This window comes from Mobula hypostoma, chromosome 17 (genome assembly GCF_963921235.1).
Source record: "Mobula hypostoma chromosome 17, sMobHyp1.1, whole genome shotgun sequence".
In the NCBI taxonomy this organism is placed as follows: domain Eukaryota; kingdom Metazoa; phylum Chordata; class Chondrichthyes; order Myliobatiformes; family Myliobatidae; genus Mobula; species Mobula hypostoma.
Window position 1 is genome coordinate 34,851,899 of NC_086113.1, and position 24,264 is coordinate 34,876,162.

General features: G+C 36.6%; 1 protein-coding gene across 5 annotated transcripts in view; it reads left to right on the plus strand.

The window, feature by feature from the left end:
- exoc2 (exocyst complex component 2) overlaps positions 1–24,264 on the plus strand; it is a 265,211-nt gene that overhangs the window by 106,060 nt on the left and 134,887 nt on the right. For all 5 annotated transcript variants that reach the window (XM_063069708.1, XM_063069706.1, XM_063069705.1 and 2 more), the window contains 3 exons: positions 14,493–14,573; positions 18,831–18,976; positions 19,060–19,141. In XM_063069708.1, the coding sequence (XP_062925778.1) occupies positions 14,493–14,573; positions 18,831–18,976; positions 19,060–19,141 (309 nt within the window). The remainder of the gene's footprint in view (positions 1–14,492; positions 14,574–18,830; positions 18,977–19,059; positions 19,142–24,264) is intronic.

Sequence of the window (24,264 nt, forward strand, 5' to 3'; positions counted from 1 at the left end):
TCAACATTTATCATACACAGTGGAGTCTTTATTTGATCCCTTTTTGGAATCTTATTTGCTCTTAGTTCTTCCTAATTATCACCTTATAAGCTTCAGTATACTGTAATAAATTGTCTTTGCATTGGCTCCATTTTTGTTTCTGTGCCTGCCCCAACCAAGGCTGTTAGGACAATTGATAAAGGTAGTTCTTTATTGTTGAATAGACAAACTACTACTAAGTGGTAGGGATGTTAGACATGGAAATTTACTCCACAGAACTGTGAAGTGAGCAGAGCTGAAGACTGAATTGTTGAAGAAGTTTCTTAATATTGTTGCAGTTGATTAGCTTCATTGCTGATCGTAATTGCAATTTTTTTTCAAAAATGCTCATAAATTTTTATGCATACATTTTTTTTTTGAAAAGAAGGATAGTTGCCCAGAGAAAAACAGCTGATGCCCATTCCAAAGGTCTCTAACTTATTAAGCTTATTGCACAACTTTTCAACTCAATTTAAAAAATATAGTCCATATATGTACTTAAGTCTAAAATATGCATTTAAACTTTTAAATTGAATGACGAGTGATTTGATAGTAAACTCTTATTTATTTCTGAATCTACTGGGGTGGAAGAATCCAGTAAGCCTACAGGTACATATGTTTAAATTATTTGTGGTTATTCAGTTCTTCAAGCATATTAAAAGTTTGCAAATTGTAACATGTGCAACTCCAGTCACTGCTACACGTAATATGTAACTCTTTATAGCGAGTGTATGCTATTTCAAGGCATCAGATGCATATCATCCTGGGAATTCAAAATAAATATTCTCAAAAAGTACACAAGATCTTTGACTCATTTCATACGCTTATTTCTGAAGAAAGTAAGTGCAGCCTTGCATCAAATTAAACATATAAATTTAGTAATAGAGCTTTGTGGTTTTTGCTCAGGTTTTGATTAAAAAGCAACTGGGCTGTACTTTTATTTATTCCCAAAATATAACTGTGAATTAGTATTCAATGAGAGGTTACTAAGTTCATAGTAAATTTGTTATGAAAGTACATGAATGTCGCCATACACTACCCTGAGATTCATTTTCTTGTGGGCATTTAGAGTAATTACCAAGAAACACAATAGAATCGATGAAAAACTGCAAAGAAAGATGGGCAAACAACCAATGTGCAAAAGACAAGCAAATACAAAAAAAGAAAAGAATGATGAGTAATAAATATCGAGAACATGAGTTGTCGAGCCCTTGAAGGTTGTGGAATCAGTTCAGTGTTGGTGATAGGTTAGGCTACGTGATCGATTTCTGCTTAAAAACAGTTCGAGCTTCCAATTGAATTACCAGGACTTGCATTTTGAATGCAGGTCAGCTTAGATGACATCAACACCATCTCTATCATCTCGATCTCCTCTTTGGCCATGTTGTCACACATTTGCTCTATTCTCTCCATCTCTCCCTTTCCTGCAACTTAAAATATGCTTGTATTTATTATTATTACCAATTCTAATGACAGGTTATCAATCTGAAAAGTTTACTCATTTTCTGTCTCAACAGATGCTACTTAACCTGAGTATTTCCAGAATTTCTGTTTTCATTTCATTCTATGGGAAACTTTGGCCAGGAATACTCAAAGCAATATGTGTGTTGGCTTGATTGCACTTGCTCTGTTTTGCTTTATTCTTCATTCAGAATGAATGTGTATTACAATCAAAAGGGTGTAGTTGAAGCAAGTTACAGGTTATAAGTTTAACTGTCCAAATAAGCTATTAACTTTCCTAGTGTTAGTCTCTTCATCCATTCTACCGCAGATGCTCCAGCTTTGTTCATGATTGTGCTGAGTTAAAGATAAATATTATTTAGCTGCTTCAGCTTTCTGAGATTCAGTTTGGAAATGGGACAGTTTTGCCAGGAGTTCCATACTTTTATCTCATTAAGAGTCAATATGGTTCTAAACCTGTAAACTTTGAGAATGTGTCACCTACTGGTTTACCTATTGCTTGACTCAGAAACATAAGACTGTTGGATGCCTTACAGCTGTTGACTTAGCCAAAATAAACAGGCTGTCAGAATAAATGGCAGCAGAGATCATGCTTTACCCAGCCTGGTCAGCTGAGGTATTTCCAGTGAAGACTGATGTTGCAGACCACAAGATTCCTTCTGCATGGCTTCAGACCACCTTCGCCTGAAGAAATATAGAGCAGACTTACACTGAATGGAATTTAATTTGAATTTAGTAATAAAGCTTTTCTTTGTGTTTAACATCTGAATGAACTTGACATAAAAACACAAGCTCTCCAACTTTCATATATTTACCAAAAATGATCTATAGATTTGACATTTCTTGAGGTACCCCAACAAAATAGCCGATGCGCTAAAAATGATGTATGACTCAATTTAGGATGGAGTCAGATTTTTAAAAAAAAGTCATATTTACATTTTGAGTTTGATATATTAATTTATTGCACAGGTGAAAAAATAATTTTGAAACGTTCACCATGTTTAGATATTTAAAAAATTTGGAAGTTCTTTAATACAGAAAAGAAAGTGCATTTTAAAGATTAAAATGCTTGACAAGTTGAGTATGTAATTTAAACCCGAGTGGTTGTATGTATTTAAGACATTGAGTTGATACCAAGAAAATAATGAAATCCCAGCTCAGTGTAACATTCAGTCCTTTACAGTGGCATGCAAAAGTTTGGGCACCCCTGGTCAAAATTTCTGTTACTGTGAATAGTTAAGTGAGTAGAAGATGAACTGATCTCCAAAAGTCATAAAATTAAAGATGAAACATTCTTTTCAACATTTTAAGCAAGATTAGTGTATTATTTTTGTTTTGTACAATTTTAGAGTGGGGGGAAAAAAGGAAAGGAGCATTATGCAGAAAGTTGGGCACCCCAAGAAATTTGAGCTCTCAGATAACTTTTACCAAGGTCTCAGACCTTAATTAGCTTGTTAGGGCTATGCTTGTTCACAGTCATCATTAGGAAAGGCCAGGTGATGCAAATTTCAAAGCTTTGTAAATACCCTGACTCCTCAAACCTTGTCCCAACAATCAGCAGCCATGGGCTCCTCTAAGCAGCTGCCTAGCACTCTGAAGATTAAAATAAATGATGCCCACAAAGCAGGAGAAGGCTATAAGAAGATAGCAAAGCGTTTTGAAGTAGCTGTTTCCTCAGTTCGTAATGTAATTCAGAAATGGCAGTTAACACGAACGGTGGAGGACAAGTTGAGGTCTGGAAGTCCAAGAAAACTTTCCGAGAGAACTGCTTGTAGGATTGCTAGAAAGGCAAATCAAAACCCCCGTTTCACTGCAAAAGACCTTCAGGAAGATTTAGCAGACTCTGGAGTGGTGGTGCACTGTTCTACTGTGTATCGACGCCTGCACAAATATGACCTTCATGGAAGAGTCATCAGAAGAAAACCTCTCCTGCGCCCTCACTGCAAAATTCAGCTTCAGAAGTTTGCAAAGGAACATCTAAACAAGCCTGATGCATTTTGGAAACAAGTCCTGTGGATTGATGAAGTTAAAATAGAACCTTTTGGCTGCAATGAGCAAAGGTATGTTTGGAGAAAAGAGGGTGCAGAATTTCGTGAAAAGAATTCCTCTCCAACTGTTAAGCACAGGGGTGGATCGATCATGCTTTGGGCTTGTGTTGCAGCCAGTGGCACGGGGAACACTTAATGCTGGAGGGAAGTATGAATTCAATTAAATACCAGCAAATTCTGGAAGGAAACATCACACCGTCTGTATAAAAAAAACTGAAGATGAAAAGAGGATGGCTTCTACAACAGGATAATGATCCTGAACACACCTCAAAGTCCACAATGGACTACCTCAAGAGGTGCAAGCTGAAGGTTTTGCCATGGCCCTCACAGTCCCCCAACCTAAACACCATTGAAAATCTGTGGATAGACCTCAAAAGAGCAGTGCATGCAAGACGGCCCAAGAATCTCACAGAGCTAGAAGCCTTTTGCAAAGAAGAATGGGCGAAAATCCCCCAAACAAGAATTGAAAGAGTCTTAGCTGGCTACAGAAAGCATTTACAAGCTGTGATACTTGCCAAAGGGGGTGTTACTAAGTACTGACCATAAAGGATGCCCAAACTTTTGCTTCAGGCCCTTTTCCTTTTTTGTTATTTTAAAACTGTAAAAGATGAAAATAAAAAAGTAATCTTGCTTAAAATATTAAAGAAATGTGTCATCTTTAACTTTATGCCTTTTGGAAATCAGGTCATCTTTTACTTAGCTATTCACAGTAACAGAAATTTTGACCAGGGGTGCCCAAATTTTTGCATGCCAATGTAACTTGGTTGACAGTTTCATAACATCTTTATTAACTTTGTGTAGTTTCATTTGGATATTAAAAAGGATGTGATGTTCATCATTTTAAAGGTTAAAGTCACCGTAAACTTCAACAGAAGGAAGCCATTTGGTCCATCAGGGTTATGCCACTTCTCAGAGCAAGTTCATCCAATATATTCCTCCATTCATTTCCTTTAATTTATTCTCTATCAGTAACCCATTATTTTTCCCATGGTGCTCTGACATCCACCATCACCAGGGGTAATTTGTGATAACTAATTAAGCTATTGTCCGCAATGTTTTTAGTGTGTGAAAGCAAACCAAAGCACCCAGAGTAAGCCCATACAGTCTCAGAGAGTGTGCAAGTCTCAGCATGGACAGCAGCAAAATTTGGTGTTGTCCCTGGATTGTTGGAACTATGATCCTGCAGCACCACCTGCTGCGTCACTGTGCCGCCCATATTCTGTGTAGTCATTCGAATGGAATTGAAAATGCAAGTCAAAATCAATAATTTTAATGACTTTATTTGCTTAAAACTTGAAGATCATAAAATGGATAGAGAGCAAGAAGCTTTTCCCCATAGCAGATTTGCCTTTGACCAGTTTAAGAGGATGTTTCAATGGGATTTTTTTTCTCTTTATGGAACTAAGACAATGGTAGAGGCAGGACATCTCACAGCATTTAGCTTTTTAAGGGAGCACTTGAAGTGCCATGGTTTAAAAGCTTTAAGCTGAATGCTGGGAAATGAGATTACTATAGCAAGCTTCTAAATGACCAGTATGGACACGTTAGCCCAAAAGCCCGTTTCTGTACAGTGCAACTCAGACTCTCAGATAAAATGCAGTGTATGGAATGTTGTTTTCTGAGATAAGTAGTTGTGAGTAGGATACAGTTTGTCAAAAATAAGCATTAACTATTATCCTTACATAAAGGTTTTGCATTCACATCCTTAATGATTCAATTGAAATGGATTTTAGGACTTGCATAGCAACACCTATAGCCTTTAATTCTGTTTTAATTTACCAAATCATGCAAATCTATCACTTTAGAATCAGAATGTGTCAAAATATTGAGTATTTTCTGTAGGTAAAATCATTGCATAGAAGTTTCCGTGTTTGGTGAGTTTCTTCATATATTTTGGAATGAAATTAAACTCCCCTTGCAACTTAAATAAAAATGAAGCTTCTAAATGGTTCACAAACCCATGAACACACCTTCATTATTCCTGTTACTTTCCACTATTTATTTATATTGTAATTTATAGTAATTTACTGTCCTTGCTCTGCTGCCACAAAACAACAGATTTTGTGTTCTATAAATTCTGATCCTGAATCAGATGCTGAGATAGTCAAATAATATATTAAGGTCAGTCCATCTGGTTGTCATTGACCAACATAATATTTAATTTCTCAGGAGAAATATATCCAGAGATCAACTATAAAATTAACTGTCAGTTGAGAATTTGGTGCAATCAATGGTGCACACTATTTCCAAACAGACCTCTTTCTTTTGAACTGTAAGTTTAATCAGTTTACTAAATATATAATTGAAACAGTTTTCACGGAAAATACTGTAACAAAGGAAAAAGTTTGAGAACAAAAAGGTTAGGAAATTGCTCATCAGAATATGTTCTTGCCTAATTTGGGAAAGCATGCACAGATTGTTTGATTGCTTGTGAAATCCCTGCATTTATACTGAGAAATATCATGATCAATCCATTGGAATTTTAACAGTGCTACATCACTTACTGGCTGTCTGGTGAAATTGACAGTAATAGGTTAAGTTAGTGAACCAAATTGTGAAGACTTCGTCCAAAGTTGCAAAGTCTACAAGAATGCAATTCCTTTGTTCTAGATTTATTGCAGCTTGCTACTTTTCAAGGAAATAAATATGACTGAAAGCAAATGATGAAGCTTAAACTGCACTGCTGCCATAAAACAATATTTTATATCATATAACTTCTGATTCTAAATCTGATTCTGAGATATTCAAATTATGTATTCAGGTTAGTGCATCTGGTTGTCAGTGAAGCTGAGGATAGGGAAATTGATATACAGTCGGCCCTCCATATCTGTGGGTTCTGCATCTGCGGATGCAACCAACAGCAAATTGGGATCGGGGAAAAAAAACGGAAGTTCTCTCTCCAGCACTCGTTTGAGCATTGTTTGCCTCGCGTTGAGTTGGGTCGCTACTCGTGTGCATCCTTTGTTTCTGTGAAAAAATATCTCCTAAAAAGCAATTAAGTAGTCAAAGCAATTCCTCCAAAGGCTAAGAGGGAGCGTAAAGTACTGTAATCTAGAGATGATATTGTTTGAGCATTGTTAGTCTTGTGCCTTGTTCGTTCGCTACTTGCGTTGTGAGCAAGAGGAAGGAGTTTAAGGCTAGTAAGGCAGTAAAGGAAGGCTGGCTAGCTATGTAAAGTGCTACAGCCTCAGGAACTTAAAGATCACGGGAGAATTGGCATTGGCTGATGCTAAGGCAGCATCAGCGTTCCCAGAAGAGCTATGATGGTTGTGTCTGTAATGAACACGTACAGACCTTTTTTCTTGTCATTATTCCCTAAACAATACAGTATAACAACTACTTACATAGCATTTACATTGCATTAGGTATTATAAGTAATCTAGAGATGATTTAAAGTATACGGGAGGGTGTGTGTAAGTTATATGCAAATACTATGCCATTACGTATCCGCGGAATTTGGTATCCACTGGGGGTCCCGGAACCAAACCCCGCAGATACGGAGGGCCGACTGTACAAGTTGATGCATTGTGTAGTGAGACTGTGAGGAAGGATGGATCAAAAGTTGTAGTTAGTGGGATGAGTTAACAGGGCAAAACTAAAAAGCGATATAGGACTGAAGCTGTTATAAACATGAGAAATTCTTCAGATGCTGGAAATCCAAAGCAACACGCACAAAATCCTGAAGAAACTCAGCAGGTCAGGCAGCATCTATGGAAATGAATGAACGGTTGACCTTTCAGGAAAGGAAGGAGAAGACACCAGAATGAAAAGATGGAGAAGGGGAAGGAGGATAGGTGAAGCCAGGTGGGTAGGAAAGGTAAAGGGCAGGCGAGGAAGAAATCTGATAGGAGAAGAGACTGGAGCATGGAAGAAAGGGAAAGAGGAGAGGATCCAGGGGGGAGATGATAGGCAGATGAGAAGAGGTAAGAGGGCAGAATGGGAAATAGCTGAAGGAGGAGGGAGGGGGGAAGGAATTTTTTTTTATTTGGAGGAGAAATCGCTATTCATGCTATCAGGTTGGAGGCTACCCTGACTGAAGATGAGGAGTACTGTGAGCAGTTTTGTATTCCTTATCTAAGAAAATATGTGCTGGTATTAGACAGGGTTCAGTGGAGGTTGACAGGAATGAAAGGGTTAACATATGAGCAGCTTTTGATAACTTCGGGCCAGTACTCACTAGAGTTTAGAAAAATTGGGGGAGGGGGATCTCATTGATCCCAATCAGATATTGAAAAGCCTAGTAGAGTGGTGTGGAGAGGATGTTTCTTATATTGGTGAGTGTAGGACCAGAAGGCATATCGTTGGAATAGAGTGATGTCCATTTAGAACAGAGGTGAGGAATTTCTTTAGCCGGTGAGTGGTGTATCTGTGAAATTTATTGCCATATATGACTATGGAGACTAAGTTATTGTGTATCTTTAAAGCAGATGTTGATAGGTTCTTGGTTAATCAGAAGGTTATGGGGAAAGGGCCAGAGAATGGGGTTTGAGAGGGATAATAAATCAGCCATGACGGAATGGCACAGCTGACTCAATGAGCTGAGTATCTTAATTCTGCTCCTATTTCTTCTGGAAACAGGTCAAATCTAGGAACTGAGAATGGAAATGTGGGATGTTTCATTTTCTGAATTTTATGGCAGCAGTTTTTTGTTTAAAGATTTGGGAGTAATTGTAAAATTCCCAGATTAAACAGGCAGTTCAAAAGCTTAATTCGGATGAGAAGTTGCAGGTTATTGATTGCAGTAAGCATTTACCAAAAAAATGTGTGATTAGCTTATAAAGTAGTTACTAGTTTTGTTTGCTACCGACAAGTAGTCGTGCTTCACCAGCATCATCTTAAGTCGTCAGGCTTTCTTCCAGTATTACATATATGGATGAGTGTTTTGAGAGTACTCTGCTAGTAGAGAAAGAGGTGATCAGGCCTTGGGTTGCAAATGTCTGCCGTGTCAATACCAGGCAAACAAAATAGCTTGAAAACAGTCTCTGACTAATTCTAGAAGTTGCATGAGTTAATTCATTAAATAGTGCATTATTTAGTGCAGTAACAGAACAGAAAGTACAAAAACTTGAGCTTTAGTTACTGCAACTGAATATTCTAATAGGTTTACTTAATGGAGATTGTAAAATCAATGGTATTCTACAAGCAAATGAAAATAATATAAATTTAGTTTGACTGCACAACCAATTTGTTTTTCCTTCCTCAATGACTTATCAGATTCTTAAAAAGGTTGAATTATATATTTGAACTGAATTGACTTTATCTCTTACATCCTTCACATCAATAAGGAGTAAAATTTTTATGTTACATTTCTGTCTATATGTGCAATGTACAATTTATAGTAATTTGTAATAAATAGTAGGTAGAACAGGACAGTCAATATAGCATAGAAATACAATTGTATCAGCGTGAATTAATCAGTCTGATAGCCTGGTGGAAGAAGCTGTCCTCCGCAGCCTGTTGGTCCTGGCTTTTAGTGCTACTGTACCATTTCCCGGATAGTAGCAGCTGGAACAGTATGTGGTTGGGGTGTCTTGGGCCCCCAACAATCCTTCTTTTAAAGTTCTAAGCATGAGAAAAGGTTTCCAGCTTTTTGCTAAATAAAGTTTAAATAAAATAGGGTTTGAAGGAAACTTTTCATTTTAAAATCTTAAAATTATGTTGCAGCTTTGGTAAATATTCTTTTATGATTTACAAGATGGTGTGGTGTTAAACCTTTTCTGCTGAGGATGCACAGCAAGTGTGACTGGATTGAAAAATGTGACTGGAATTTGTTATGGGCTATTTCAGCCCAATTGTGCATCTGCATGACTTCATGAAATCTTTCTTGGTTAAACTCAAAATGAGTATTAAAAAAGGAACAAAAGGTAAAGCAAACAACTGCACAGTTAGAGCTGCAGTCTCACAAGTCCAGGGACCTGGGTTTGATCAGTGTGGAGCTTCCATGTTTTCCCTGTGGCAACTTAATTCTAATCATCCCGCATCACAGAGACATGTGAGTTGGTAGGTTATTTGACTTGTTCTCATCAAATAACCTGATGAGAGATGATGGAAATACAGGGTGAATAGAATCCGTTAGGGCAGGATTGGTGTGAAATATAAGTCTTTGATTGTCAGCTTAAACTCAGCAGCCCAAGGACCTATTTCTGTGCTGTATCTCCCCTATGATTCTGATTAGTACCTTCAAAGAAAAAAACATTTCAACTTAAACAACCTTTGGTTGCTCTTCATGAGGAAATAAGCTTGAATATATTGAAGTAATGTATGGTCAGGATTAAGATAAAATATTTAATATTATTGTCATATTTGAGTTGGCCCTTTAAAGCTAGTCAAGTCGACTTCTGGCATATTGAAGTTTAGAAAACTAATATTTTATATCCTTGGTAAAATACTTAATTTGAATTGTTTTTAGAAAAATATGCAGTAAGTTCAAATCTTGTTCAAACTTTTCATGATCTGTTTGTGCAGAACCAGTATGTTAAAATTGTATTGGGTTGAATAGAGGATAGGATTTTTTTTCTGAAGAGACACTTATTTCTCATATGTTTCCACTTGATGCAAGAAGTCATTCAGCCCATCACGTCTCAGCCAGCTCTCAGGGCAATCCCATCATATCTCTTCTCCGATTGCTTACTTATAACCCTTTCTCTTTGTTTCTTTTGTGTCTGTGAGCTTAAATTGGAATCAGCAATTAAACCCTTTCTGTAATATAAGTGATTTTAGTTTTAAATATAAGGAGCTTGATAATCTTAAGTTTTCAAATAGTCATAGAACGCTACAGCACAGAAACAGGCCCTTCAACCTATCTAGTCCATGCCGAGCTGTTATTCTCCCCAGTCCCATCTACCTGCACATGGGCTATAGCTCTCCATGCTGTACCTCTCCCATCATGTACAAAATTCTCTTCAATGTTACAATGGAGCCCACATCCACCACTTCCACTGGCAGCTCATTTCACACTCACACCACCCTCTGAATGAATTCCCCCTCAGGTTCCCCTTAAGTATTTCACCTTTCAATCTTAACCTTTGACGTCTAGTTCTAGTCTCACCCATGCTTGTATTTACCTCAACTGTAGCCCTCAAAATACAAAAGTTGGGCAGTGTGACCAGCAGTGAGGAGGCAAGTTCCTGATAGTGCAAGGATGCAAGTGGGGTAGAAGTATCAATAGACTTTAATCCAGAGAAGAGTAGGTATTGCATTTATGAGGTGCAACAAGATGAAAATATTGAAGGTTGTAGAGAAATAGAGAAATCTTTTAGTATATGTTGACAGATCCCTAAATGTATCAGGTTAGATCAACGAAATGGATAAAAAGGCAGATGTAATGCTTTTTTAATAACTGAGGCAGAGCAGGGAGGTTCTGTTAGAACCGAACACAACACAAGTGAGGCAATAGACTGAGTACTCCAGAGTTTGGGCAAGATAAAAGGAAAGATGCAACTGTACTAGAGAGGTTGGATAGGCAATTTACAAAGATGTTTCCAGTACTGGATAATTATTGTGATGATGACAGATTGGATAAGAAGTTGTTTTCTTTGAAACAAAGGAAGCCATGGGTGGGGGAAGCAAGGAGATTAACTGAGCTAAACAAAATTACTGGGGGCCAGAATAGGTTCTTCCTCATTGTCCTTTACAGAGGGGTCAAAATCCAGGAGAGGAGACTAGATTTTAAGTAATTGGAAGAATAATTTAAGGAGATGAGAAATTTTATTTTCATCTGGAGGGTAGTAGGGGTAGAAACACTTAGCATATTTAAAACATGCCTGTATACATACTTGAAGAGCCATGACCTGCAGGGGCACAGAGCTGATGCTGGACTGGAGGGTCAGGATGGGTATTCTTTTCAGGTGACTTCAACCATGATGGCCTTGAATTACAGCCTCAGTTGTAAATTTATGATTATATTAACAGTAAATGCTACCTCACAGAACTAATGTATTTTTAATTATAAAACAGTAAAAATTTATATATTTTTAGGAAGAAAACAGTGCAGGGTTAATTAGGTGTTGGGAAATCTTTGCCAAAATGTATATTCAATTTATTTCCGTGTATAGTTTAAAAATGGTTTTACTAATTCTGTTTAAAATGAAATGTTGGCAAAGAATTTTGTAACCCAAATAATTGTTTTCTTAAGTGGACAGTTTGTTTGTAATATTTAAAATTTTCTTCAAATGTAAATGCGGGATTTGAATTCTGGAATTCTCTGAAGTAGTTACTCTGAGTTGGGTCAAACTGAACTCAGTTATGAGATGAATATAGCCAAGGTGCCATACAAGATGAGTGAAGATGCAAAATTAAAGGAAGGTAAGAGAACATGTGATTATTCACAGGAGTAGTTGGAGGGGAATACTAAGGAGCTGCATAATCAATTTATTTTTCAAGCCTGTGTGTGTGTGTGTGTGTGTGTGTGAGCTAATTAAAATTTGAGAACACCTACCAGGTGAAGTTATTGCTAATGAATGTTGATTTGAGTTGATAAAATAAAGGCTTTTCATTTTGCATTCTTCACACTAGCCCAGCTTAAAATAGGTTTCAGAAAACCAAATGAAAGTATTAATATTGTAAGTAAGGGCTAGTGCCTGTGGTCTTCAGTTTCTGTTTTGTTTAATTTCCATATCCACCTCCTCCTGATAAAAATTATCTCAGGTTAGCAAATGTGTCCAGTCAGTTTGGAAATTTGCTAAGAGTAAACTGGGATTATTTTACAAGCAATATTTCAAATTTGGACTGAAAAGATAGTATCTAAATCTGTTTTAACTGTACTGGATTTGAAAATTTTGTTAAAACATTCAGGTGTGATTTACATTTCACTTACAAAGAACTGGGTGGTTGCTGCTGAAAGAACTGAATTATAAGGCCCTTAATCCAATCGTGTTTCCACTGACCATTGAACACTAATCTTATTTTTCCTCTTGCATCCCCATAAACTCCCTACCTCTCGTTCACCTGTTCCACCCCGCTCCTTCTCTACCTTTACCCCCACCACTCCCATTTATTCTCCTGCATTAGAGTCATTTTGACGTACCAAAGAACATGGCTATGGCATGGGGAGGAATCCAGAGCACCAGGGGAAAACAGTAATTGGTTGGCCATTCAAATTTTTGTCTTCAAATTCCAGTCTTCTGCCATTTTTACTCTAGGAATATGTTACCTCAACGCAAACCATCTTAAGCATTTTAGACTCCGATAATGGGACAAATTTCACTATCAGCTGCAATGCAAGAGTATTTGCCACTAGGTTTGAAACAAGCAGTCTAGGACATCAATAAACCTTGGATGTGGACTTCTGTTTGGTTGGTAATAGTGGTTCCTGACAGTGATGTCATTAAACTATCTGAGGACACTTAATCTGTCACATGGAAGTTATCCTGGAAGGATTAGCTCAATTTTTACTTAAATATTTTACAGGGGTTAAGTTTATGGCTAGAATATGCACCGAGGTAAAAACTGAAAAACAAGTTTCTAAAAATAAAAACATTGTATTATTTTGCATTATTTGAGGATGTGCTTATTTGAGGATAATTCTTTTAAGATCTAATTTTGCTAAGCAAAATTACGTAATGACTTAATACATCATTAAAATTCATTATTAAAGTTTGGTGAGCAGTAATATTTTGAAGATATTTTACATCAAGAATAGTCTCTGATAGAGAGATGGCGATTTGTTAATTAGTGGAGAATACACCAAAACATTGGAACATTTCGAAGAATAGGGAAGCAATAAATGAAACTTTGGATTAGACACTGCCTTTATCAATCTTTGTAATGTGTAACCACCTTTATAATATGTTTACTCCAACATTTGTTGTGAGATTTCACAGCATGAAGATGGAAAATACAAAAACAAAGTTGGAGAGTTGGTGGAAGTACTTAGCATGTTGTGGAGTAGCTATGGAGAGAAATAAACATTAACATTTTCGTCAATGTTCTGATTATGGGCCTTTAATTCAAAACTTGGGCTTTACTTTTATTTCACTGCAGGCTGCTTGACAATTTCTATATTCACCATTATTCCTACTTCAAAGCAGATAATTTTATCTATGTGTAATGCTTAAACTAAACTGTAAGGAGGCCGTCCTTTGCAATCAAAGCAGAAAATGCTGGAAATACTCAACAGTTTAGGCAGCATCTGTGGGAAGAGAAATAAAGTTAATTTTCAAAACCCATTTATTTTTCGACTGTTGCTTCCCAGATTAATATTCCAGAATTTAACATTTAATGCTATTTTAAGTATTTTTGCAGAACTTTTCATATTCTGGATGGGAAAAGCATGACCCAAAAGGGATAAAAATACAAGCTGTGTTGAATAGCATAGTTCCTAGCAGCTTTGGCATAGAGGGAGGCCATGTAATATTGATTGTCTGACAGAAAAAGTCACAATATTGTTTTCATATATGTAGTTAGCATATGGGTTTACTTAAAGCCTACAAACCACTTGCATATGATTGGAGCGCTTTGCGGTGCATGTATAAAGATTTATTACCAGGTAGGAAGCCTATCTTTCAAGTCTTTGACTATTCAGAATCTATTGAATTTTAATACTCAGTTGTAATTTTTAAGTTTTTTTGAGTTTCAGCTGAGGAAATTTAAATTTATACTCTTGCCTCTTTGAGTGTAGATTTTTGTTCGAAAGCAGTGATTATTGGTGCTTAAATGTGCTTCATATATCTTAAAATGCTTCTCCAGTGAGAAAATGTAATGAATTTAATAGCAGAGCACTTATTTAATAATAAAAAGCTCTTTGTTACCTTCGTTACTTTACAATTTCAAAAATTATGTAACCTTAATTTTGCAAGTTTCCTGAAGGAAATTGGAAATTATCTTTGTATGCAATCCAGAAACCAAAAGTGATGAAGTAATGCAAAATGCTTGTAGGAGGGGGAGAAAAGTGTTTAAAGTTGTACATATACTTTACACCTTGAAATAAATGACTGCCTATTGAATGAACTGCACTTTCCTTTCCAGCAATTCATCAAAAGTTGGAAGTGGATGGGACGGAAAAAGTGGAAGGATCTATGACGCAGAAACTGGAGAATGTACTCAACAGTGAGTTTTACTTTTTTCAGTCATCCCTACATATGGACATTGTTATTCATCTTGACAGCATCCATATTTGTAAACAAACTCAGAAATCAGTGGCCATCAGTACTTAAATGCATTGAAAATTTGTTTAAAATATTTGTCCAGTGAGAATACATATATAATAAGAAAATCTTTGGTAAGATAATTCATAATTTAATGACTTGTGACTTGACATTTAGAAATGTATCCAAGATTTGATGTCGTACTGAATATTGCTGTATATTTTTATTTATAGATATGCAATAACTTCAATTTTCTGTTCTCTATATTCTTTGACTCAACTAAAAAGAGAACTAGTTTTTGTCATATGTAGTAAATTTTATACATACATGGGTGAGGAGGCAGGTTTTATTCCAAAGTGTACACGTTAATTCTCACTGTGGTTATACTGAAAAGTGTGATTGATGTTCAATGTCAATCGGATTATCGGCACCCAATTGCCCATCATTGAGAACATCTACTATAAACACTGCCTGGGCAGGGCGAAAAGCATTATCAATAATGTATCTCACCCTAACCACGGACTTTTTAACTCTCCTCCCATCCGGTAGGCGCTACAGGAGCCTCCGCTCCCGCACCAGCAGGCACAGGAAGAGCTTCTTCCCTGAGGCTGTGACCCTGGTGAACCTCACATCACAGCGCTAAGCAGTATTCAACCCATATTGTACTGTCTCAGTACTTTTATATTTGTGTGCTGTAGCACTTGCTTTTTATTCACAGTTATTTTGTAAATAACACTATTCTTTGCATTTCTGGTTAGATGCTAACTGCATTTCATTGGCTTTGTATCTGTACTCAGCACAATGATAAAGTTGAATCTAATATAATATAAAAATACACATATAAAATGTTAAAATTAATTGGATCTTGTATCAAAGAATTTGAATTAGTGATGATGGATGCTTAAAATGAATAGCAAAATGTGTTTTGCTTAATAAATTATTTTTGAATGAACGACATAGATTATTAAAATTGTTCAGTTCTGACTATAAATCTGATATACTTTATACTTTATTGTCGCCAAACAATTGATACTAGAACGTACAATCATCACAGCGATATTTGATTCTGCGCTTCCCGCTCCCTGGATTACAAATATTAAATATTAAAAATAGTAAAAATTAGTAAATATTAAAAATTTAAATTATAAATCACAAATAGAAAATAGAAAAATGGGAAGTAACGTAGTGCAAAAAAACCGAGAGGCAGGTCCGGATATTTGGAGGGTATGGCCCAGATCTGGGTCAGGATCCGTTCAGTAGTTTTATCATAGTTGCAAAGAAGCTGTTCCCAAATCTCGCTGGAGGGAAGAGGGACAAAAAGTGTCACTCACAACACGCTGGAGGAACTCAGCAGGTCGGGCTGCATCCGTGGAAACAATCAGTCGACGTTTCGGGCCGGAACCCTTCGTCAGGACGAAAAGTGTGTTGGCTGAGTGGGTCGTGTCCTTGATTATCCTGGCAGCACTGCTCTGACAGCGTGTGGTGTAAAGTGAGTCCAAGGACGGAAGATTGGTTTGTGTGATGTGCTGCATCGTGTTCACGATTTTCTGCAGCTTCTTTCAGTCTTGGACAGGACAACTTCCATACCAGGTTGTGATGCACCCTAGAAGAATGCTTTCTACGGTGCATCTATAAAATGTGAGGGTTTTAGGGGACAGGCCAAATTTCTTTAGTTTTCTCAGGAAGGAAGGGCGCTGGTGGGCTTTCTTGGCAGTGAACTCTGCTTGGTTGGATCAAGTCAGGTCATTTGTGATATTGACCCCGAGGAACTTAAAGCTTTTGACCTGTTCCACATGCGCACCACCGATGTAAATTGGGTCATGCGGACCACTATTCCTTCTGAAGTCAACAACCAATTCCTTCGTCTTGCTGACGTTGAGGGATAGGTTATTGTCTTCACACCATGCCAGCAGGTTCTTAATTTCCTCCCTGTACTCAAACTCATCATTACCCGAGATATGGCCTACAATTGTTGTGTCATCAGCAAACTTTATATTGAGTTTGATGGAAACTTGGCTACACAATCATGGGTGTACGGTGAGTACAGCAGGGGGCTGAGTACACAGCCTTGTGGGGCACCGGTGCTCAGAGTGATTGTAGGGGAGAGCTTGTCCCCTATTTTTACAGCCTGAGTCCTGTCTGTGAGGAAGTTGAAGATCCAGCTGCAGATCTGAGTGCTAAGGCCCAGATTCCGGAGCTTAGGAATCAGTTTATTTGGAATGATGGTATTAAAGGCAGAGCTGTAGTGAATGAAAAAGAGCCTTACGTATGCGTCTTTATTCTCCAGGTGTTCTAAGGAGGAATGTAGGGCCAGAGAGATCAATTAAGTTAACATCTTGATCATTTATACTCCTGAAGTTAAAGAAGGAATTTATGTTTAATATTCATCAAAGTTGCTGGTGAACGCAGCTGTTGTTGTTTATGTTTAATATTATCATCTTAAGGAAAATGTCAGTTTTTAGTGCAAGAACAGTTGAAAGTAATGGAATGGATTATGGAGTCATTAAAGTTGTCATATATTTCTTCTCCAGTAGCATTATGATCGTGCAAATGTGTATTAATAATAGCTTTTATGAAAGTGAAGAATTGAGTGGTTTATACTTGTAGTTGCTCAGAGTGCTTGGCAACTACCTTCCACTGAATAGGTTTTCATTTTTAGATTTTTAAGAATTTATTCAGAATAATTCTTCTAAAGTCAAAGGAAACCTGAAAGTGAAACACAGTTGGATTTTGTGAAGTGGGTGGATGCTGCTTTGTTATTTTAGTCCTGAAATAGGAGTACTGTATTTGACATATTTCTTTAGCATTCTTAAAGTTTGCTGGAAGGGAAATAAATCATGATAATGTACAGTAAATAAACAGCTACTTTTACTTTCACTTGAATAAATAAACTAGAATAAATGAGCTGATTTCTTTAAAAGTATCCAATACAGCAATTGGTTTGAAATAGGAAAGTTATCTGATGTAGCTTCCTTAACAGTGAAATAAATTTCATGAAATGATTATATCAGTGCATAAAATTCCATACTCTATTGTATATAATGCATATAATGCAAAACTAGATGTAAATGCCGGTACTTCGCAGACATTTGATTTTCTGCTGGCCACCCACAGAGACGACTGAGAAAATGGCATGTAAGCCACCCAGTGTGATCGATGTGCTTTTTTTCCTATCTTTGCTTATAGTATAGTCACTAGACCAAATAATGCCAATCGTTTCTAGAAACATTGAGTGACAATCTATTTTGGTCTTTAACTTTTTAAAAAAAAGCTCTTTTGCCTAATTCTGAAGTTTGTAGGTTATAGAAATACAAGTGAATAAAAATGTGTATTAAACTTGTTTATATTTTTTTTCAAGAGAATGTAGGGGAGGAACATTGGTAAATGTTTCTAAAACGTGTACGAGCAGTGCCCAAAATACTTTGCGCTTATGCATATTTCTTTACGTCTAACTGCCACTACTTGTTTTTGATTTTTGCCTTCAAGCTGATGTTCCTGTTTCCGAGTACACATTTAAGACAGACTACTTTGTCAGATATTAAGTTTGCTGTTTTATTTGATTGTCTAATGCATTACTGTTTCACTTAACTAAAGTTTAAAGCTGGTTGAAATGGATTCTACATTGCAGCAATTGTAGTGGAGTTTTAAAATTAAAGCCTTACCAGATTTAAAGCAGTCAAGAATGAGATTCTTGTCCATGGATTTACACTTCACTCTTATTTTCAGTTGTGCTGATTCTAGACTTAAATTGCTTTCAATTGAACTTGCAAGAGTTAAACTGTTGAAGGAATTCAGAGTTTATACATCCTACAATAATATTAAAATATGATGTAATGTTGTAATTATTAAAATATACAAAGACTTCAAAACTACTATGTATTGTTCACCATGGAAATAAACACAAGGTATTTTCGTTGCACTATTTGAGGTAATTATAATCATATGTATTTAGCTTGTTTTCTACCTGTCTTTTTTTTTTGGAATGATAATCTGGTTGTGAATTATGCAAACTTAAGTCTGCCAGAACTGTCACATGAGCCCAAATCTTATTTTGCCTTTCAGAGAAGTAGTCATTTAAAGCCTTGTACAGTGACATTATCTATATCATTAAAATGTATTGAATGTTACCTATTTTCTGAAAATTGTGAATTTGTCCTTTTGAAGGTGTCAGTATTTTGGGCTATAAAGATGGATTTATGTGTTTTTTTTTTCATTCCAGGAGCAAGTAACACTGCTGATACACTGTTCCAAGAAGTTTTGGGGCGCAAAGATAAAGCAGATTCTACCAGAAATGCACTGAATGTTCTTCAGCGCTTTAAATTTCTCTTTAATCTTCCCCTTAATATTGAAAGAAACATTCAAAAGGTGAACCTAAAGAACAGTTTAAAAAAAGATCTTTACTGTTTCTTTGGTTTTCTGTTATATATAATAGATGCCTATTTCCTCAGGGCGATTATGATGTGGTTATAAATGACTATGAAAAGGCTAAGTCACTATTTGGGAAAACTGAAGTCCGCGTGTTCCAAAAAGGTAAGGGCTGCAGATATGTTCATTTTGTAAGAAACACTTTATATTTAGTGAAGACTTTAGTGGAAAATGCAGTAGAAGTTCTGGACATCATATAACTTTTCAGTGTTTAGTATCATGCTTGAGAACCTGGTGGTCAAAAACACTAATACGTTTGTATTTACTATTTTCAGTGATACTTGTAAAAAATCAAGTTGAGGTGTGCACACTCTGACTTAACTGCACATCTTGAAAGTTAATTAATATGAGTAGATAATATATGTTCCTGTCATTTATTTGGCAATGAGATCATGTCATCTGAACTTGCGGGTATTCTGTGATGCCACTGAAACCTATCTAATTTGAAAAGCTCCAGTTCACATTACCAGTGGTTTATTTTTCTAGAAGGAAAGCTCCCAGGTTCTAAACTTACTGTGATAATTGAAGGTTTTTAATTGTTACTATTCCAGTAAATCCTATGAATTTTTAACAGAGCTGCTATGTTTACTATGGTGTGAGGTAACCAAGCATTGGCACTATATTACACAATAAGACACAATCAATGTCTTGAACAAGGATATACAGAGTTTTGTTGTATAAAGAATTTGGCTGCCTAATCTAATACCACACAAACAATTCTACTTTTTGTGTTTTTATTTAACATGTTGTTTAATCATACATAGTCCAGGCTGAGAAAAGGTATGTGAACCTTTGTATTTATTATGAACCTTCTTTAGCAGCAATAATCTCCACAAAACCTTTCTGGTAGCTGCTGATCAGACTTGCACAATGATAAGGAGGAATTTTAGACCATTCCTCTATACTAAACTTTTCTGGGATACCTCGCACAAACAACCCTCTTCAGGTCAATTGGATAAGGTCTGGACTCTGACTTGGCCATTCCAAAACATGAATTTTCTTCTTTTTAAACTATTTACTCTTTTGCTTTGGATCATTGTTTTGTTGCAGCCAACTTCTATTAAGCTTCAGGTGATAGACTGCTACCCTGACATTCTCCTGTAAAATGTCTTGATACAATTTCCTTCAGTACAGCACATTGTGCTCTTGGTACGATCTTTGTAGGACGCCCACTCCTAGGGAGTAGCAACAGCACTGAGTTTCTTCCATTTGTAGATAATTTCTCTTACTGCGGACTGATGAACACTCGGGTTTTAGAAATGCTTTTGCAGCCTTTTCCAGCTTCGTGCATCTCTACATTCTTCTAAGGTCCTCTGAAAGCAGTTTTGATTGAAGTATGGTGCACATAAACAGACTGACTTTGTGTGTCTTTTTATATAGGGCAGGGCACCTCTACAACCCTCACCCCCAAGCTCATCTCATTGATTGCAATACCTGACTCCAAATAGCTTTTGTAGAAGATATTACTCCAGAAGTTCACATACTTTTTTGAACCGAGACTGTGATTGTTTAAATGGTGTACTCAGTATTGACGCGAAGAGGTACAATTGTTTGTGAGTTATTAGTTTAGGCTGATTGTGTTTGTATATTATTGTGACTTGGATGAAGATCAGACCACATTTTATGTGTAATGCAGAAAACCAGGTTCACAAACTTTTAAAAACGCAAACAACAGGAAATCTGCAGATGCTGGAAATTCAAGCAACACACATCAAAGTCGCTGGTGAACGCAGCAGGCCAGGCAGCATCTCTAGGAAGAGGAGTCCTGACGAGGGGTCTCGGCCTGAAACGTCGACTGTACCTCTTCCTAGAGATGCTGCCTGGCCTGCAGCGTTCACCAGCAACTTTGATGTGTGTTGCTTCACAATCTTTTTCTTGCAACTGTATATGTGTATATATAAAGTGGTGCTCGTAAGTTTATGAACCCTATGGATTTGTTTTATTTCCGCATAAATATGAGTTAAAATGTGATCAAATCTTCACACAAGGCCTAAAACTATATAAAGAGAATCCAATTAAATAAATAACACAAAATCATTATACTTGTTCATTCATTTATTGAGAAAAACAAGATGGGTACTCTCAACAAATATAGAAAGGGAATCATTATGATGGATTGACCAGAATACAGTTTTTAAAAATAAAACTTCAGGAAACATAAATACATCTTAATTTATTTTTCTTTAACTGGCAACAATTATGGTGTATAAAAATGCAGATTATGTTTAATTATCAACTGATTCTTAAACATTGCTGCAGCATGCTTAGCCAGTGGCCAATTGATTTAGCTAAATTTTGTTAAGACAGTTTTGCAGAAATGATTGTCAGGGTTCAAATGCCAACATTTATTCAGAGAGTATTATGAGCTGGAATGTGCAATTTTAACAGGCCATTACCTCTTAATTATATTCCTCCCCTGGAACTCGCTGGAATTTAAAATTGATGTGTTTTCTCTCTTTCCCTGTTCTGATGAAGAAGCTTCAACCTGAAACATTACCTCCTCTTTTTCTACAGATGTTGACCAAACTGCTAAGTGTTTCCAGCAAATTCTGTACTAGAATTTATTTCAGATTTCCAGCATCTGCAGGATCTTAAATTTATTTTTGGAAAATGCTATACCTTATTGAATTAGATCTACCAACAATCTTGCTGACCTTTAAATTTAAATTTTATATCTTAATCCCTTACCCATCAGGTTCTTGAATAGAAGGGAATAACTACACTCACTTGCTCCCTCATTGAAATGTTCCTACAACCGATGATCACACTTTAAGGACTCTTTATCTTGTTATTTCATGTTCTCGTTATTTATTACTGCTATTTATTTATATTTGCATTTGCTCAGGTTGTCTTCTGTACACTGTCTGATCTTTCATTGATCTTATAGTTACTATTCTATAGATTGAGTAAATATGCCCACAAGTAAATGAATCTCAGTGTTGTATATTGTGAAATACATACTTTGATAATAACAGTTATTTTGAACTTTGAACTTGTATTGAGAATAATTTTTTAAATGGGTTGGTTTGTTAAATATTCTTGATAATTTATCTTTTATCTAATAGTTATGTCTAAACTGTTATTTAAAATGAGAATCAGCATTAATATTACCGGCATATGTTGTGAAATTCGTTAACCTTACTAAAATGGTTCAAAATTGAATTAGAAATTATTTTCTTTGTTGTCTGATGTCATCAGATCTTTTTCAGTTATGTCTAAAATTTTGGGAGCACGTTCCTTTAAGGGCATTGGGAACTTCTTCCTCTGCATTGTTAACTACACTATCTAGCTCAGTATAAATAGCCACATATACAGTGGCATGCAAAAGTTTGGGCACCCCGGTCAAAATTTCTGTTACTGCGAATAGTTAAGTGAGTAGAAGATGAACTGATCTCCAAAAGTCATAAAGTTAAAGATGAAACATTATTTTCAACATTTTAAGCAAGATTATTGTATTATTTTTGTTTTGTACAATTTTAGAGTGGAAAAGAAGAAAGGAGCACTATGCAGAAGTTTGGGCACCCCAAGAGATTTAAGCTCTCAGATAACTTTTACCAAGGTCTCAGACCTTAAATAGCTTGCTAGGGCTATGACATGTTCACAATCATTGTTAGGAAGGGCCAGGTGATGCAAATTTCAAAGCTTTATAAATACCCTGACTCCTCAAACCTTGTCCCAACAAGCAGCAGCCATGAGCTCCTCTAAGCAGCTGCCTAGCACTCTGAAAATTAAAATAATTGATGCCCACAAAGCGGAAGGCTATAAGAAGATAGCAAAGCGTTTTCAGGTAGCCATTTCCTCAGTTCGTAATGTAATTAAGAAATGGCAGTTAACAGGAATGGTGGAGATCAAGTTGAGGTTTGGAAGACCAAGAAAACTTCCTGAGAGAACTGCTCGTAGGATTGCTAGAAAGGTAAATCAAAACCCCCATTAGACTGCAAAAGACCTTCGGGAAGATTTAGCAGACTCTGGTAGTGCACTGTTCTACTGTGCAGCGACACCTGCACAAATATGACGTTCATGGAAGAGTCATCAGAAGAAAACCTTTCCTGCATCCTCACCACAAAATTCAGCATCAGAAGTTTGCAAAGGAATATCTAAACAAGCCTGCTACATTTTGGAAACAAGTCCTGTGGACTGATGAAGTTAAAATAGAACTTTTTGGCCGCATTGAGCAAGGGTATGTTTGGAGAAAAAAGGGTGCAGATTTTCATGAAAAGAACACTTCTCCAACTGTTAAGCACGGGGGTGGATAAATCTTGCTTTTGGCTTGTGTTGCAGCCAGTGGCACGGGGAACAATTCACTGGTAGAGGGAAGAATGAATTCAACTAAATACCAGCAAATTCTGGAAGCAAACATCACACCGTCTGTAAAAAAAAAGCAGCTGAAGATGAAAAGAGGATGGCTTCTACAACAGGATAATGATCCTAAACACACCTCAAAATCCACAGTGGACTACCTCAAGAGGTGCAAGCTGTAGGTTTTGCCATGGCCCTCAGTCCCCCGATGTAAACATCATCGAAAAGCTGTGGATAGACCTCAAAAGAGCAGTGCATGCAAGACGGCCCAAGAATCTCACAGAACAAGAAGCCTTTTGCAAGAATGAATGGGCAAAAATCCCCCAAACAAGAATTGAAAGACTCTCAGCTGGCTACAGAAAGTGTTTACAAGCTGTGATACTTGCCAAAGGGGGTGTTGCTAAGTACTGACTATGCAGGGTGGCCAAACGTTTGCTTCGGGCCCTTTTGCTTTTTTGTTACTTTGAAACTGCAAAAGGTGGAAATAAAAAAGTAATCTTGCTTAAAATATTAAAGAAATGTGTCTTTAACTTTATGCCTTTTGGAAATCAGGTCATCTTTTACTCGCTTAGCTATTCACAGTAACAGAAACTTTGACCAGGGGTGCCCAAAGTTTTGCATGCCACTGTATATTCTTCTTGATTTCAAACTTAAAATGACCGCTTTTCCTCCAGGTTCTATCTGTAGTAGCTGTGGGATAGAGAGCTACTGGGTCCCCACACTTGTTGATAGAATTTAGGAATAAAGCCTTTTAAGATGAAAATCCAAGCTACTTAATTTGAATGATATTTTTCAGATGCATTACACTTTTCAACTATTAGTGAGCACGGTTATAATGCAAATAGACTTTCAGATATGAGATGTAAAACACTGCAGTTGCTGGAAATCTGAAACAGAATGGTAACAGATCATCAGGATATGTGGAGAGA